We start from the raw sequence: 18,708 nt of genomic DNA, 5'->3' as shown, positions 1-18,708 counted from the left end.
AGTTCTCTCATTTTATATATATCCCAATTTGTTAAAAGTATAAAGCTTATCTAAAAATTGCGCCACCAACTCAAATCTTGAAATTTAAAAATAACTTTGGCAACCGCAATTTTTTTAGTGCAAGTTCCTTCCGAGTTTGTACATAAGCAGGCTAGGACAGCCCCCTCTTCAAAAAAACATCAAAAAAACAAGTTATTTGTTATTTCTAACAAAGTCAACTTTTTTCCTGTTTTCACTTTTATCTCCACATTATGGTATACAAAGGCTTTTTTAAACTAATAATTAAAAAATAGTTTAAACCGTTTTTGAACTAATACACACTAAGCATAAGCCTCACTTTTTTATTAAAATTCACTGTGACTCGGTTTTATAGCAGTAAAAAATATGAGAAGACAAAAGTATTTAACTTCCTACTGTGAGATTTCATCCGAAGATGATAGTGTTTTGGAAGAAGATGGTAATTTTTATTAGATTTAATGACTTGTTGAAAAAGTTTGTTACATTACGACAAGGTTTATATATTCATATTCTGTACTTGTAGCTTTGGATGAAACTTGGAAACCTGAAGAAGAGGAGACAGTGGTGAATAGGCAATAATAACTTTCTATTTAATCTCTTTTTCCGGAAATTTTTAAGTTTTATTTAAAATAATTCGTATACTAACTTAAGTGGATTGTTTAAGAAAATACGCTTTTTTGTACTTATTACTACTTGTTTTTTTTGAAAAGCTTTACTAATTCTTTTATTTTTCTATAGGTAAAGTTTAAAAATTTTGAAAATAACAAAAAGTTTTTATTATAGTCATAATTTTTTTAATATATTTTAGCTTACAGCTGGTCAAAATATTTAATAGTAAACTTTTTTTTTCTTTTTATCACAAAGTTTAGTATAGCCAAGTTTGTTGGGATAATTTTTTTTAATATATATATTTAATTTTTATTCTTATTTCTTTACTACAAAGAAATAGTAAGTAATAATATATACTAATTTAAAGGCAATCTAATTTTATTAATTACTTTAGATTACACTTAAAAGAAAGGAAAACTAGAAAAATAACTAAAACTAGCAAAGTTGAATATTTTACGCGTCAGACACGTCATATTGGTTTTCATTTTTTATATTATATTAAAATGTAAATTAATACTTTTAATCTTTTTTTTTGAAATTAAATTTTTATTTAGTGTAATTAGAACTTACTGAATTTGCATTTAACTAATTTGATTATTTTTTCATCTTATTGAATTATATATATTAGATACACCTTATATGGTCATTAAAAAGATTTACTTTTTCTTAAGATGTAGACATCTTTTAAACTTTTTTTTATAAAAAGAGCTCACTGAATTATATTTTATTTTCATGAAAACTAAGTTTATCTATTTTTAATGTGCTTTAACAATACTCATATAATAGCGAGAGAGAATCACGAACTGCTAAAATAATTTTAACATATATAATGTTATTACTAATTACATACTAATTACATATCTTGAAAGACATAAATGATGATAATACTAAAAATATTTATAACCTTTTTAAGTGTATAATATTAATATAATTTATTTAAACATTTTTTTTCCGAATTTTTGTTTTTTGTATTGAAAAACTTAATAATAAATAACTTTTATATGAGATATTTTATTATATTTGTAAAGTTAAAAAATAAAATTATAAAATTTTAGTATTATTTACTTTTCTTATAAATTTTCTAGAGTCGAATTTTTATTTTACTTTATAATAAAATTTTTATATTATAAAATCTTTCAAAAACTTTTTATTTAAGAATATGCAGAAGAAAATGATAATAAGCAAGATAATTTAGAAAATACAATATCTGTGTTAACTGCTTCTTCTAAGGAAAGCGAAGTTGTAAAAGAAAAGGAAGAAAAAAATGTTTTTTTTAATTTTTTAAGTTTTACTAATATGTAATTAATTTAATTAATTTTTTGCTAAAGTGTGAAATAAAAAGTTTTCAACAGAAAGAATTAAATTTAGTACAAACCTCGGCAGTTTCACCTGAAAAACTCCACGACGGAAAAAAATTTGATAAAAAAATTAAAGTTAATTTTTTTGGCATTTATTATAATTAATTAAAAATTTTATTTTATATTTTCTATAGACGAATCTCGTTGAAATTCCTTTGAAATGTGCAGGGACCGTGGCAGAGTCTTTTTTAATGCAAACAGCTAATGATGATTTGGTAATAAATGCAACAAATTCATAATTCTTGTGATTCTTTAGATTTGAATTGTTTATTTTTTGTATTGGCTATTATATATTTTCATTATTGATGTTATTAAATTTTAGAAAATAGTTATTTTTAAAAAAATTAATAGTAAAGATTTTGATTATTATTATATATTTTAATGAGTATTAATTAAAAAAAAATTTTATATAAATTTTCATTTTTACGTGTATATAATTTTTTGCACTGCTCTCCTTTAGTTAAATCAATATTAAATATTAATTGCAAACTATAGATAAGTTAAAAGAATATAAACACACCAAAAAAAATATTATAAAAGAGTCAAAGTAAATAGAAGCTTCTCACTCCGGCAGTCTTAACCCGGAGTTGCTTATACACTAAATTTTGTGGCACTTCCATGGTAAGACGCACGCGGGGGTTTTTTATTTACTCTGCTTAATTAAATTTGTTAACTTTATGTTTAAAATACGCGCAAAAAGTTTTGTGAATACTCACTGCATTCCAAATTTTAGATTTTTTTTGAGTTTTTATTTATAAATTATATTAATTTTGGGGAAAATATTAATTTTTGATCTCCAATGAAAAGATGAAATAATCCATTCACATAAATATAATATTTCTATAATTGCTTTATATTTTTTACACTGATTTATATAAATTAACTATTAAAAATAAACATAAAAAAATTAAGTAATTTTTATTAGAATACTAAAAAAGGTATTTGTTATTTAATTTTATTTTACCTATTTTTATTAATATATTTTTTAAACGCTTTTATATTGTAATTATATGCATCACTGACCTCTTTGTCTTTAAAATAGTATACTGATAATTATATATTTTTTATACTTTTATTATTGCTATATTTTTCTTCGTATCATGAAAGTATTATTAGTTATCTTTTTTAATAACTAATATTTATAACAATTAGTTATTTTCATTTTTTTTTTCTTTTTATATTATTTTAACTTGAAATTATGAATAATAATTTTTATTTACTTTTGTATGTTTCCCTTAAAAAGTTCTTTTTTAATACATTTTTTTACTACACTCTTTATAGTAAACTTTATAGTTTGTGACAAGTAAAATTTTTTTTGTTATATTATTATTTACTTTTTTTATGTTATTTATGTTATACAAGTTACATATATATTTATACAGGACGTCAGTGGAGACACTGGCTCTGTGGGGAGGGTCTATGTAAATAATAATAGCGACAATCCACTAACTTTAGACCTGAAAGGTATTATGGGTTGCTTTTTATATAAACTTAAACGCCTTTTGTTCATTTTTTTATAGTTTCTTATTAATTTATAATTTTATAGAAATTTATTGAAAAAAAAAAGTGGTTTAGTTGTGGTTTTAATTTTAAATTTTTGGGAAACTATTTTTTCTTTGTATATGTCCTTAATGCCTATGTGGATTAATTTACAATATAATGACTTCTGCGATTCATAAGTTTATAAAAAGAAAGTATTGAGGCGAAGTTATGCTTATTGCTATAAAGTTGTCGTAAGTGATTTTGGTGTAAAAGTTTTATACAATAGCGATCCACTAAGCATACCGCATTGATCATGTGGGAACGCAGCAACTTTTGTTTTCACCAAGAAAAACAAAAATATAATGAAAAGTACACTTGGTGTATACACTCTACAGTGAATTTTTTTATTTATTTATAGAGAAGCTTTTTATGGAATGTTAATTAATGGATGCAAAGTGGTGTTTTAATCGGGATTCATTTATAAATTATTGGTTCTACTTATATGTTTTGGTATATTAATTTTTTTTATAATATATAACTACATTCATTTGTTTATAGACAAGATTGAGTGCTTATTTTCGTTATTTATATATAATAATTATCCCTTATAAGTTATATATCCATAATTTTTCTTTATATAAATTATTCTTACGTGTTTATTTTATGTGATTATTACTCATTATCATGGTGCTTGATTTTCAATGTAAATTTATAATATTATTCATATAGTAATACGATAATAATACATTTGTGTTCTTTATATAAAATGTTTACATAAAGGATATATGCTGGAAGGGAGGATGCACCCTTGCACTACTTTTCTAGTGGTCCACGTAGGGCCAACCGAAGCAAAGATCGAAAGTGAAATTAATTCGTATTTCAGGCTAATAAGGCACATTATATTATTTATAATAATCTTATATTCTTTTTATAATGCGTATTATTAGTTTTATACTTGTCTACTTTTGCTTTCTTATTTTATAAACACTAATAATAACTACTTTTCTTAAAAATCACAGAGAGACGGTCACAGTGGACAGGGAAACGGTAATCGGCGGTTCACTAAATTTTGAAGCTATTAATTCCGACGAGGAAGAGCTTCTGGAAAATGCTAATTTTAAGTTTGCTACTTTCATACTTTTTAACTACAAAATGGCGCAAATTTTATTTTTACATATGGCGCTTTTTAGAAATTGGTTTAATAAAATACTGATATAAGGATTTTGTTATGCGGTTTGGTGTTTTTATGATTAGAGATTTAAAAATAGTATAACAAGCAACTTTTTTGTTAATAATATACGCGACTAAGAAAAAACTTTTACTCTAAATTGAGGCTTGAAAGTAATGATAAGCTTTAATATGTAAAAGTAATAATTAACGAGTTCTGTTTTACGTTATGATCCCTACCATATCATGGTACTGTGAACCTAAAAAACCTTTTTTGTTATAATAATTGAAGTCGAAGTTACTGTCCTTTTTCTTAAATTAGCATAATTTTAGATTCCCAATAAACGGGCTTATATAAATATTATAAGTTAACCTTTACGTCAATCTTGAGTAAAACTGTTTGTTATAATTTATAAAAGAGGGCCCGAAAGGAGAAAATCCATATAATCCTAAATTCTGAAGATCTTGTTAAGAAAAAGAAAGGAAGCAAAACGCATAGCAAAACAAGACCGAGAAAAAAAGTAAATATTTTTATTTTTTTTTTGTATATATTTCTATATTCTTTTAAAATATAATTCAGTATTAAAGCTATATAACCTGTATGCAGCAAAAAATTCTCACATTTGTTGTAAATTAGCACACTATAGAATTTAACTTTTTTTTTTGCAACAGATTTATCATAGAAAGAAAGCATAGAACTCCAATTAATAAATTTTGGTTATTTTATAAACCGCTATAAATACTATCCTTCAAGTACAAATAAAAATATAATATTGTTAAAGAACACCAATTTTTTTAAGAAGTTGTTTTCCTGAAGATGCTGCTTTTCATATCTTGTAGTTTTTATATATTGATAATGTAGCAGCGATGAAGTTAAGAAAACCGTCGATTAACTTTTATTAATAAACGCAACGGCGTTGCTTTTCCGCGTGCAAGCCTTGTTTAGTAGAAACTCATGTTAAATATCGAAAAAATAAACTGGCAGGACCCTTGAAACATTGCTTATTAATGCATTGTAAATGTATTATTATTAGAGTCGTTACGTTTGTTTAAAAAAATTAAAATATACTGAAGAATATTTCCGACCACAGCTAAACTATAGTTTAACAATTGTAACGTGCATTCGGTGCTTATAACAATTAGAAGATTTCTTTAAGGAGTTGTCCTTTCGTTTAATATAAGCAGCATTTTTTTTCCTTTTAATAAACTAATCAGATTTTAGAATTTTTAAGGTTTATTTCAAGTGCATCTTTCCTCATAATATTTACTTATTTTCAAATTTATTTTCTATTGTATATTTTAGTTTTTTGTTCTGTTAGCAATATTCTTTGTTAAAAAAAGAAATTTATAAGTTATATAAAAATATCACATGCGCGCTATATAATTTCAAAAGGAATTTTCGCTGTTATTAGCTTGGCAAATTTAATAATTATTGTAATCGGTTAACAACGTTAATATTTTTTCACTGTCAGTCTCGTAATTCTTTGGGTAAAAATTGTCACCTGGGCAAGTGTAAGAAAACAAAATTTTTTAAAAAAGACCAAGCATAAGACAACTAGTGTATCTAAAAATCCACACGTTGACATCCTCGGGCCTCCAAAACCAGCTGCGTTGGGAGGTTGTAGGTATGCTACATGTTTTATGTGTATACAGTGGTTATAGAACTTGGTACTTGATAAAATATAGGAGTGAAGCTCTCCGCATAATAATTTATAGACGCTGTTGTAAAACCAGTAGGGTGTGGTCCCAGGAATTTTCACATTTGGCAACGATAAAGAATTTTCGTCTAAATTTCTCCTTAAGTTAATGAGTAGAGGAGGTACAATAACTTACACGCCTCCATATACTTCAGAAAGAAATGGAGTTACTGAAAGCAATAATTAGACGTCATTTAACGTGGTGAGAGCCATGCTGTTCGATTCTAGTTTACCCAAGCTATTATAGGGAGAAGCACCTCTACACCCTGCCGGTATGATGGTATTAATATTACGTCATCTTTATCGCCTCAGTCAACTGCACATGCACTACTAACGGAGGGAAACTCAGACATGAAAAATGTTTCTCATTTTGAGTGCGGAATCTTTTATTAGAATAATTCTGTTAAGTCCAAACTGGATGAAAGAGCTAAAGTAGGTTACTTTGTGGGTTTTGACCCATCTAGACACTGTTAGAATTTTAATCCAAACTCACTTAATGTCGTACAGAGATGCTCTTCTTGACGAAAGAGTTCATTTGCAAAGATGAATCCGTTCATGGGTCGGACAACCCTTGTATGTACCTGACAGGCACCCTACCACAGCCATCACAGGTAGAGAGGTTGAGTCGATGCAACTGCTCCAAAATTAAAAAATTGGCCCCTGTGATAACCAGTTACCATGTCTGACCCTTCTTCCAGCAATATAGACACGCACGAGAGCTGGTGAAGATTGTGCTACAACTAAACTCTGTATATCTGGATATATTGGTACCACCCTATTAATTGAAGCCCTTCCACCTAATGCGCGCAATATTGCAACGCCAATGACTCTTAACTAAGCAATGGATAGCTACTACAAGTTGGAGTGGTTGCATGCTATCAATCAGGATTCTTAAATACAAAAATTGCACCTAGATCTCCGCTGTATTGCCAAAAGGTAAGGAAGAGTCGGTTGCAAGTGGGTCTTTAAAGTTAAAAGTCACTTTGACGGCAGTGGCAATAATTTTAAAGTCCGAATATGAGCTGAAGGTTTACTTAAGGGCTATATAACGAAGATTTTATAAAAACCTTTACTGTTGCGAAGTTAAAGACAGTAAGACTCTTTTTTCTGTTTGGCTGCCTCTATGGGGATGAAGGTAGTACAGTTTACGTAGAGCGGTCCATTCACAATCCCTACATTAGAGGAAGAAATTTAATATGGAAGTTCCGCAAGGAGCGGGTGTTTGCAAGCAATTAATTGTGTTAGATTGCTTAAACCAATTCCCGGGTTAAACCAATTCCCGTTTGAAAAGGAATGTCACCATGCACGCTGACTTAGTTCAGTTTGATTTTCGTCAATGTCACGGCAATTCTTGTTTAAACATAATGAAAAAACACGGTTGACTTATTATGCTTGTGTAATATGTTGATGACTGTTTAGTTGTCCATAAGAACAAATCCTCTAGCGACGGTGTAATGCCTTAAGTGAGCTCTTAAACACGCCATTTAAATTCTTGGAAAAGTATTTTGGATTTTAGGTATGCATATTGTTCAAAATGAAGATTGAATTATTAATAATTAAGAAAAAAATATATTAATGACACCATAACAAGATTTAACATGAACGAGGCAAAGCCACTTAGAAGCCACAGCTTAATCAAAGAAGACATGTCAAGTGAAGTGCCAGTGGACGTGCCGTATAGAGAGCTAATCGACTCTTTAGTCTACTTAGCTACTGTAATTAGACCTGACGTATCGTTCGCTGGTGAAAAATTAGCCAGTAAGGACAGCAGACATTCTAGGTCTGGTTGACTGTCAGCCAAAAAACAGGGTGAGATATTTAATTGAGGTAAAGCCTTATAGTATTTACTATAAGAAGCTGGGGAGTTTTAACCTAAAAGGGTACAGCGATAATGTTTATGGTAATCGTAAGCAGACTATACACCGCACCACGCTACCCCCTTTCTGCCTAATGATGTACCGGTGACTTGGAAGCAGTTTTACATAACACTATAGCTCTGTCTTCAATGGAAGCAGAGCTCCATGGCCACCTGAGAAACCTCTAAGGAGGCCCGTATGATTGAAGTCCTCAATAAAAAAGGTCGGAGGCTTAGATGACGCTGTTCCAATCTTTGTGGATAATTAACCTGCAGTTCGATTAAGAATAACCCAGAGCATCATGAAAAAAAAAAAACAAAACACATTGACATCCGTTGTTTTCGCATTCGAGAAAATCTTAAATCTTAGGCCGTCAGCTTAATTATGCTTCCACAGAATATAATCTTTCCGACGTATTAACTAAAGCGATTCCTTCACGCACGCTTTTAACTTGTGCAGCTAAATGATCTATAATATTAGGGGTGTAGTGTTGGGAAATAACTACCTTAGAATAATAATTGCTACCATATTATCATAGTGATGATTAACCTTGTGTCCTGAGTCAAGCGCAATACTAACAAATATTTTACTCGTGAGGCTCAATAAAATCTGTTATGTTTGAAGGCGGTCGTGGATGCTCGTAGAGTTGTACCAGAGTTTCAGTTTGGGTTTCACAAGGGACACTTATCTAACAAATTCTTTGTTTAACCGAGTGGACGACCAGAGCCTTTAATTTCAAAAATTTCAAAAAAGCCACCGGCGCTGTCTTGAGAAAGCTTTTGACTAAATATGGCAGGTGGTCTGTTATGCAAGCCACATGCTTTGGCGATACCGCACGGCCTTCAAGAAGTTCTTAAGGCGTACCTAACAGGCCGGGTCTTCAGCGTGCGAGTAGGCGCTGCAAGGTCGTCGCCTTGCTATTTAACAGGGGGAGTCCCGCAAGGCTCTCTTCTGCCACCGCTGCTATTCCTGCTCTATACGAGCGACATTCCTCTTCCGGTTCGCCTTCACAAGCAGGTCGCCATTTACGCCAATGATACGATGATTTTTTTTTTTCTTCAAGTCACCCGTTTTACTATGTCAGCACTTACAACTCTTATCTCGAGGCGCTTACTAGCTGGTGTCGTCAGTGGTACCTCTCCATTAAAGCAGCAAAGGGCAAGGCGCTTCTAATAACCAAAAACGCCATGCTCTGCCGACCCCATTAACTTGTAACGGCACTGGAAATTCTGTGGTGTTCTTAGGTAAAATACCTGGGTGTAATTATTGATACTAAAATGTCGTGGGGTCCACACATAAATTACGTGGAGACGAAGGCCGAGGTAGTGATCCAGATGCTATATCCTTTATTATGCAGGAAAAGTAAACTATCTTGGCGCAATAAGTGAAGGCTTTATGGTTTGTACATTCGGCCGATTATGGCATATGCATCTCCGGCCTGGGAGATTTATCGGCAATAACTTCCTTGGCTTCAAGTGCGACAAACAATCGCGCCGTGATTGTTTGTGCGCAATGATAAACTTCACCACGAACTCAGGAATTGAGCTGCTGACCGCACTCTTTAGAAATGGTTCCGTCGCCCTCTACGAACAGATAGTTGGACACGCTAATCGCCTACTAACGGGGAACTCACGAGCGCGTACTACCGCCATCCACGGATGCACTCTTAGCATGAGAAGGTTAGAATTTAAGTTGGGAGGCCTAACTTAACCGTGAAGGTGATGAGTTAATAATTTTACTTGCACTAGTGGACTACTAATACCTGAAGCGAGTGTATTCGAAGTTGTTAACCTGATCGAGCAACAGAAAACGCCATTAATAATTAAATAAATAAAATCTATCTCGTTTTGCATCATGCTCCCTTGATCTTTCCTTATATATATTTTGAGGCCCTTCAGTTAATGTATTTTTAAAATTATTTTATGTATACAAAGTTTTGTTACTATTATCTTCCAGTTCCCACAACGTTTTCTTAAAACTTATTATTTGTTAATTTGAAAAGGGTTTAACAGAGGTAATGTGGTTAATTTTAATAAATACTTAAGAAAGCGCAAGCGGTAAGTAAGACAGTTAAAAACCGTTTTAATGTAAATTGTCCGTGTTATTAATAACCCTTTAGATCACTAATTAAGTTTCTTAGAGTTGTTTGTTTGTTTTTGTTTGGTCTTTAATCGATTACAAAGCCCTGCAGACAAAAACAACAATCCAAGGCAGAAAAGCGCGAAATAGGAGAAATATCCCATGAATCCTTTATTAAGTGAATACGTATCGTATGGTCCGCTAGTGCAATAATCATATATTTTTTAGATTAAATGGTTTTAACTAATTAATCATTTAACAGTCCTTTAACCTAAAAAATGCATCACAGCAATTTACTAGTGTTTTAAACCTCCAAGATTGGATACCGAGGATTTTTTTTTTTTTAAAACAAAGACACCTTTAAATTTAACAAAAAATTTGCTGTACCACCCCTTTTTCCGGTATTTTTTATTATGCTTTTGACTCTCTCACACACAATATCCCCTTTTAGAGCAGGTCTTATTCGGAGCGAGGTTGTAAGTTATGAATTTAGTTAGAATTATTTGTTTTTAGATTCAATACTAAAAATATAATAATTTTGTTGGCTTAACTAAGCTCTTTTTTCTCAAGAATGGGTCTTAAAAAAATATTTCTAAAGCAATAATGAGGCGTATGTTAATGGCTCCTCAAAGTCAGTAGTTTTGCAGTTAATCTTACGCTGTATATGCATGTTCTCTTAGCGCATCGGTGGTCCACCTTTTTGTTCGAAAGTGCACTTTATTTTGACTAAAAATATTTGACGTGCAAATTTTTCATTTATTTTTCAAGGTTTTTGGCTAATCTTTTATTGAAGCTGATTAAATAAGGGTGCATTTCAGCCTCAGATCAAGTAACGACCGATTCGTCATAGAGGGTGACATGACCAAAGGGTAATGAGCTTTCATAGACATGTGTTCCGTCAACGAATGACAATCTTTCGAGTAAGCTAGATCGAAACCATGGAAACCCGTTAGAACTAAGGCGTCTGTAGACGCGAATATGAATATATAGGGTCTATCTTTTTAGGCAGCTTTACGACCTAGACCTGGCGGCAAAAAGCAACCGTTACTTTCAGGAAGAATGTACATTGCAACCGCGAAAGTTCATAAACTAGCTAACAGAAAATGCAACCATATATAGCAAAACCCGTGGACGGCGGGCATTAACATGTTTCTTTAAAAAATCGCCGACGCGTATCTCGCCGTGATGGCAGCAACCAAAAAGGTTACCGACGCGCATCCCGCATAAAAGTGAAGATAAAAATGTTAAGGAGCACACAGGACACGCGCCAGCAAGGAGAAGCGAAACAAATGCATATTTCTTTCTCTTTACACATGCCAGTCAGGGAGCTTAAATATTGTATATAACAGCACTAAATCAACTAGTTTAAACAAATAGTGTCTTTATATTGTCTTTTATATAAATTACACTTGAATAATACATTATTTAAGTTTGTTAGAGTATTTAAACCTTTACTGACTGGTATTTAAACCTCTGTTGGTCGGTAGCTAAACCTTTAAGCTCTATAAAATCAATTGTCAACAAATGTACATATATATAGATATGTACAGATGTGGCTAAAAAAAAAAAAAAAACACTGAAAAAAAAATTAAAATGTCTGCCGGTTTATTTTTCGTGAACCTTCATTATATACTAACCCCTATGCAATGAAATTATCTATATAATAATCGTAAAAATTGTCTAAAATGGTAATTTGCGTTAAAACATGAACTGGGATTTTTTCCTCAGCGAAGTTGATTATGGTATCTTTCTAAAGTAAAAACCATCATATTCTGTTATGCTGTGCTATGCTATGTGGTGCTATATAGGAAACAAGCACCAAATTTGGCCAAATTTCGTCAATTAAAGAGTACAATAAGCATAAAGATCAGGATATCTCTCTGAAGTCAATTGTTCGCATGGCACTAACAATTTCCGCCAATTTCCTTTGACCAGCTAATATTACTGTCCAGTAACACGCGCCCTAGTTTCATTATGGTTAAACACACCATTTTAGTACCAACTGTGTGATATTTAGCTAGTAGTGTGTCAAATTGATCTACTTGATTACTTATTCAAATAGACAACTTCAAACTTTACACTTGTACTATCATTCTTCTGAAACATAATGCATATGCATCCCTGCTCTACCACTTCATCTGAATCGAATAACAGGAAAAAAGTTTCTGCTTCTTAAACTTTTTAGGCAAGAGATTTTTTTTACAAAACATTATCCTAGTTTGTTTTGAACTTTTCCTTAAATTAGATTACTACTATAATCTACCAAAAACCACATTATCATACGCAGATCACTTGGTCATTGGGTACGTTTATGTTATAAAAAAAATGCAATTATTTAAATTATTAAGAAAAAACTAGCACTCGAACAATAATGAGGCCTATGATTTTGCTTCATCTATGTGTCAGCTTCCCAATGTTGGGATCTACTTGTGAGGGCCCAAGAAGAATGAGATTTTTTTTATATTGTTCGTCGGTTAATATTGCGAGATATTTATTTTTAATAAACATCGGTAGTTGAAAATTGTTTGGTCACAAGTATTAGTCCGAGCCAAATCTACAAGAGTAGCGGAGCGCATATTCAAGTAAAATTTAATAAACTGTCTTGGGAAGCACTATCGATGGATCTCTCTCCAGACGATTTTTTCAAAAGTAAAACTTTTTTTTTAAACTTCGTGAAGACAGCATTTTTGTTTCTACCATCAACTATTGCTTTCGAGTGGGATAATGCAGTCCACCTTTACGCAAAGGCCCTTTCAAAAGTGTCAGTTTAAATTTGAAAGTTTGAACCAAACCGAGCAAGGTCGGGAAAAAAAAAAATTAGTTTGCCTTACAAACGCTTATTTAAATTATTTAAATGACCCATAATATCTGTCACAAAAGCTAGATCCCACAACCAACCTTTATTTCTGAGAGGTGAGCACTTATCTGGGAGACGGGGGATCACTCTTTTCTCTCTACTAAATATCCCAAAACTAAATTTCATAATTTCCAAAACCTTTCTAAGGTTTAACCCCGAGATAGCCAGGGAACACTGCAATGTGATGGTGTCCTTTGAACGATTAAGAAGAAATAAAAGGAACCCTTCCATCATGAGCCCTGGATCCAATGTGGATGGCACATCGTATCACAGGATTATAAGAACAGAAATAAAGTTGATAGCCTTGGCACAGAGAGCTTCTTGGGCTTCTTGGTAAGTAAAGCAGTGGTATTTAAAAACTTTAGGTTTTTAAAAATCCTTCCAACAAAATTTAAAAAAAAACCTTTTACCCTCCCGATAATCGCCGGAGCTCCACCTGTACAAAACAAACACTATCATATTAGTCCCAGTTTAATAGGCGATTATCAAATCTTTAATTTCACGTAAAATACCTTTTCTACTGGAAACTTGCTGCCCCATATCTAGAAGTTCTGTGCTATGGAATTGTTCGCTGACACATCCCATACAAATACTTCGCTGCTCTCGTCCAAAGCAAGAGAAATGGTAGAGCATGCGGTCATACGTTAAAGCATCTGTTTACCAACTTCATCTGCCATTTCTTCGATTCTTCTCATTACAGTCTTCTTGAAAGGGCAATAAGTTCTACCTTTGTTATAATTTTTGGATCTGCTACAGTTAATAGCAAGAAAATTTTAACGTGATTTCACTATTTCCTCAGCTCTAGAATAAACTTCTTTTTCCTAAAAAAAGAAGTGAAATACTATAAAACACTTTCACTATAGTTTCTTGCTGAGTACTAGTCTTCTTGCAAAATGTTTCTTGATTAGACAGATTTTTTCTTTTTTGCTTATAAAATCTGCTTTCAACACCTACTTAACGGGGTGCTTTGTATTAAAATCAGTCTATGTCCATCATGAGACAGACGGTTCATGTGTTAAGGAGAAAAACACATAATTAGTCAAAAAAGTCTTCTAAGAGCTTTAAACGTTCTAAAGGGGGCCTGAGCATCGTCATCGGCCGCAGCCAGCCGCGAGACTCACGCAATGCAGCAAAGTAAATGAAGGAACACAAGCTGGTTACACTGTGCCATGTAAATATCAGGATGTACCTATTTAAAAAACTGTATCGACCAGTGTACATGTAAACCCTCTATTACGATCTACGCTTCACTCGCTTTGGCATTGAAGGGGTTCCGTCAATTGTAGCAGCGCACTGCTAGTATGACAAAACACATTACTGCGGCAACTAGTTGGGGAGCACTACCTTGCGCGCAACGACACCCTCTCAGAGCCTAAGGTAGCCCGTATTGTAGATACTTTTTTCATAGAAGCCAAAAGCATTTAACCACTACTGGACACAAACCATTATTAAGCTCGGGGGCTACCGTATTTATTGAACAAGCACAAGAAGCTATACAAAATTAAAGTCGTTACATGCTAATTTTAAGACTGGGGGCCCTGCCTCGGAAAACAGATTCAGCAATTGGTGCTTAGGGGCACCGATGATCTAAGCACATGCACAAATGCTGGCTATAAATATTAGTTATTTGAAGTGTACCCGAATCTTTCCCCTAAGTAATACATTTATTTTAAGTTTTCGATAAGGTTACTTTATAGAATCCTTCGTATTCGTCTATATCACTCGTGTAGATAGTCATAATTTTCACCTAATAAAAAGGAACAGCGTCTTAAAACTACGTGCGGGAAACGTGAAATGCTATATAGTTCATAAAAAAGTTGATGAATGCAGCTGAGTTATGAATAAAACTAGAAGCAAAATCAAGGACGAAAGAGTTGAGAGAAAGATACACATAATTGTGATGTTCTGGCAATACTCATGCTGTCTTCCCGAGCTGCAAGTTCAATCACAGGAAGTAGCATGCCAGTTTGGCTAATTAACGGGCTTTGTGCGGATTGTACTTGTATAGCATTGTTGTATTCGATCCGCCTTGGTAGTTTATCGTTTACTAAAGGCGCTTAGGAAGGTTGTTAGCTAGTACTATGTAAATATTAATGCGGGGATTATCTATCGTATATACGGAAACCAAATTTCTGTGGTTTAAAAAAATAAGGGGCTAGGTTTGAAATATACACTATTTATAACAAGGTCAGCTATATTAGTTCTGGTGACTTTTTAATTGTTTAGTTGATAGTTGCAGCTAAACACTACCACTGTTATTAAGCTCATCTATACAAGAACAACTTAAAATATTAAATATGTACCAGGCAAAATCGTCTTAGTCTCCAAATTCCCTACTGATTTATTATAAAATTTATAACCTAAAATATAACTATATTAATTTTCAATTAATTTTAAATAAAAAGGCTTTAACTCATGTCATTGAGAACTAGGTAGAATAAAATGAATGGCATGAAAACTGAAGTTTTATAAAAGCAACAAATAAAAGGTCTAAATAGACGCTAATATTATTATTACATCGATAAGACCAAGTAAGAAATGATCATAATCTAAAATAATATAGCTCGATACTATTAAAAACCGTTGATCTTAGTCACCAGCAGACAGACGTTATCTACAATATTAAACGCTCCCAAAAAAGCATTCCTTATGTGCTGATCATGCGGAGAACAAATAAATGCAAGTTATAGCGGAAACAACTGAAGTCCTTGTGGGTGGAGTTTACCGCAGTTAACAACGTAGACTGGCCACCTGCAACTTTTTATAACCGTTCAATGCTTTGGTCACTATTACTCTAATAACCTCAGCGTACTATTTCCTATCGCAATATCATAAGCGCATGATAAACAACGCCGAAGTTATAGGAAGTTTATATCAGTTGGTAATTGCTTTAAACATTAGTTAATCTTCAGCATTAAGTGCGTGAAGTAAAGCTCCCAAAGTCCAACTCACTTTGAGATCATTAACATTCTGGACTGTATAAAACTCTGCTCCTTGTGTAATGCTAAGAGTATAATAACTAGTTAATACCAGCAGTACGAAAAATGTAAATAAAAATTACTTAAAGCCCTTCTCAAGCAACAGGTTAATATAGCTCGCCTTCAAACACGTTTTTTCACGATATCGAATTTTTGCTATTATATATAGGGGTAAGCGAGCTATATGTCACGGCTGTTAAAAAAGTACTCATTTTTTGTATTTCTTCCCATTGAGTACTGCAATATTTAGTGGCTTCGTCAACGAATTTACTCTTATTTAGCTTATTATCTATATCATAAAATTGTTAGTAGATAAAAAGATATAGTAGTAATAATATTACCTTCATCATAAGCTTTAAAATCGTTAGTAATATAATAAAAAGACGCTAATCCATAGATTTTCATATTGGCATCAAAGGGAGGAAGACTTTTACCATTGATGGAGCCTTCAAAAAAAAAAATAAGGGTTGCAAAATTGTTATATTAACAAAAATTACATTGTGCCTGAATGCAGTTTAAGTCAAGAATACTCTTTAAGCTGCGGCTACAGTTCTCAAAATTTCCCTGGGGGTCTTTTGAAACGCTTTTAGTTGATTGTTCTGTTTAATAAAGCGAGCAACTTTCTATTTCAGATATATAATAAATTTTGCAAGGATGTATAAACCTTCGGTGAAGTTAAAACCAGGTGGGAAACAGTAACTTTTTTAATAGTTATTAATAGATCATAGTATTATTCGCACGGAATGGAATGAACAAACCTCGCTTCTTCATCTTTAAGTTGATTACTTAATGCTTGAACATATTTATTATATACACTATCAGAGCCATAATCGTCGAAGGAGGCGGTAAACACGTGGTAGCTTAAAAACGTTTAAGTAAAACGCCGGGTAACAAAAATAATAATTTTAAATGATGTATTTATCAATGCTGAATATGTAAACCATATAATAACCAGTAAAACTATTTCCTCCTTTAAAGGGATACTGAATAATGTGTTTCCCAATAAATAATGTACAGAAAATAGGTTACTTACTTATGACCAGAACCTAACTTTAAGTGGACGATATTCTATTAAAAATTATATATAAAAAGTTTTTTAAAAAAAGTTAACATAAATATTGATAAAGTACCTCTGGGCTTCCTTTTACATCTTTAACTTGGTAAGCGAGTTGAAGTGAGGCTGTACATGGTTAATGATAATTCAGCATATTCCTTTAACTCAAATAAATTAACACTCACATCCGCCCATTTCTGAAACGCCCACAGTGAGCTCTTTATTAAGTTTTTTATCTAAATAGTTAGCAGTAATCCAGGCATAAAGAGCTATATATATATATTAACTAAGTAAGAAAACCAAAGAAACCTTAATGCAATACTATTTAAATAACCTTCCTCTTGCCCACTAATAACTTTAATATGAACACCATCAATATTAAAGCCATTATAGTTGGTAAGCTCCTCCTTAAGTTTCTAACATAAGTTATAACAATAGTTTCAAGATTAATAAAATTATTGAATGTATCAATACTTTAGTAATCTTATTTTGGTTCGCAATCGTTAACGACCGTAGCCCGCCCGTACCGAAAATATACAAAGGGCTATAAAAATTATTTACTATTTTAAAAATATTGGACATAAAAAAAAAATGAAGGTCGACATCGGTCCATTACGTCTTAATGACCAGTCTTCGTTTATTTTGTCAAGGAGTTTTTTGGTAACACTCAATGCATACTCTTCAATAGTAACTGGAAAACGATAGAATAATTTATATATATATAATAACTAAGGATTAAGTTAACATGTGCCGGATGAACCCGAAGTAAACGGTTCCTCTTCAATAGGAAAAGGTGATGAGGTGATAAAAAACTGATCCTGAAAGAGTTTATAATTTCGGGGCTAATCGAAAAGTTGAGATTTTAATGAAAAATTATAGAAATTAATAAAAAGAACGATAACCAATTGGTACAAGTACGCTCGGGTCCCCGTACTGCCTGCGTCCACGAATATAAAGTAATTCATCTAAAACGTTTTAAGCAGTATTAATACGTTAATACGTTTCTTATAAAATAATATGCGTAGCATTAAAGTTGAAATAAACTATTGCACTACACTTTTTCATAAACAAAATGAAAAATGACTTAACAGTTATTTAAATACCTCTTCAGACGGACTAGGAGCCGGCATAACCTGCTTTAAATTAATTTTTTTTTAATACTTTATAGTGCAATTACTAATGCGTTACTAAAAAAACCCTGCACCTGATATTGCATTAACGTATAATTTGGTATACTAAATACCAGTAATAATAATTTTTGACTGAGAAATTAAATACTGTTTACTATATTTGTATATAAGATAGTAATATAAGTAAGCGACAAACTACGTAACAGATTCAATACCGAAATAAATAGTTTTTAACTGTTAACTTAAAGAAAATTTTTGATTAGCAAAAGTATAGTGAAGCCCAAAAACTGACTTCATATAAAATAATATGCGTAGCATTGAAGTTGAAATAAACTATTGCACTACACTTCTTCATAAACAAAATGGAAAATGACTTAACAATTATTTAAATACCTCTACCGAGGGACTCGCAGCCAGCTTAGC

General features: G+C 31.9%; 1 protein-coding gene and 3 long non-coding RNA genes across 4 annotated transcripts; 3 read left to right on the top strand and 1 right to left on the bottom strand.

The window, feature by feature from the left end:
- Positions 1-384: 384 nt before the first annotated feature.
- Positions 385-1,098, top strand: LOC135120386 (uncharacterized). The gene is made up of 3 exons (XR_010278587.1): positions 385-457; positions 542-590; positions 1,022-1,098. It is a non-coding gene; the product is annotated as an uncharacterized LOC135120386 (long non-coding RNA).
- Positions 1,099-2,123: 1,025 nt separating this feature from the next.
- LOC135120392 (uncharacterized) lies at positions 2,124-4,338 on the top strand. Its single transcript, XR_010278589.1, has 3 exons — positions 2,124-2,200; positions 3,368-3,449; positions 4,248-4,338. It is a non-coding gene; the product is annotated as an uncharacterized LOC135120392 (long non-coding RNA).
- Positions 4,339-4,515: 177 nt separating this feature from the next.
- Positions 4,516-5,374, top strand: LOC135120415 (uncharacterized). Its single transcript, XR_010278604.1, has 3 exons — positions 4,516-4,588; positions 5,054-5,155; positions 5,307-5,374. It is a non-coding gene; the product is annotated as an uncharacterized LOC135120415 (long non-coding RNA).
- Positions 5,375-16,015: 10,641 nt separating this feature from the next.
- On the bottom strand, positions 16,016-17,658 carry LOC135120444 (ectonucleoside triphosphate diphosphohydrolase 1-like). Its single transcript, XM_064044756.1, has 12 exons — positions 17,630-17,658; positions 17,490-17,562; positions 17,341-17,424; positions 17,232-17,281; positions 17,135-17,169; positions 16,860-16,961; positions 16,766-16,800; positions 16,599-16,700; positions 16,443-16,547; positions 16,310-16,390; positions 16,185-16,257; positions 16,016-16,127 (listed from the first exon to the last, which is right to left on the bottom strand). The coding sequence occupies exons 3-12, from the start codon at positions 17,348-17,350 to the stop codon at positions 16,025-16,027; spliced, it is 696 nt and encodes a 231-aa protein (XP_063900826.1). The 5' UTR covers positions 17,351-17,424; positions 17,490-17,562; positions 17,630-17,658; the 3' UTR covers positions 16,016-16,024.
- Positions 17,659-18,708: the final 1,050 nt, after the last annotated feature.

The sequence above is a fragment of the Zophobas morio genome, unplaced genomic scaffold, assembly GCF_036711695.1.
Source record: "Zophobas morio isolate AGI-343-1 ecotype UQ-CSIRO unplaced genomic scaffold, CSIRO_AGI_Zmor_V1 ptg000379l, whole genome shotgun sequence".
NCBI lineage: Eukaryota > Metazoa > Arthropoda > Insecta > Coleoptera > Tenebrionidae > Zophobas > Zophobas morio.
This window is presented reverse-complemented; position numbering and strand designations above follow the sequence as displayed.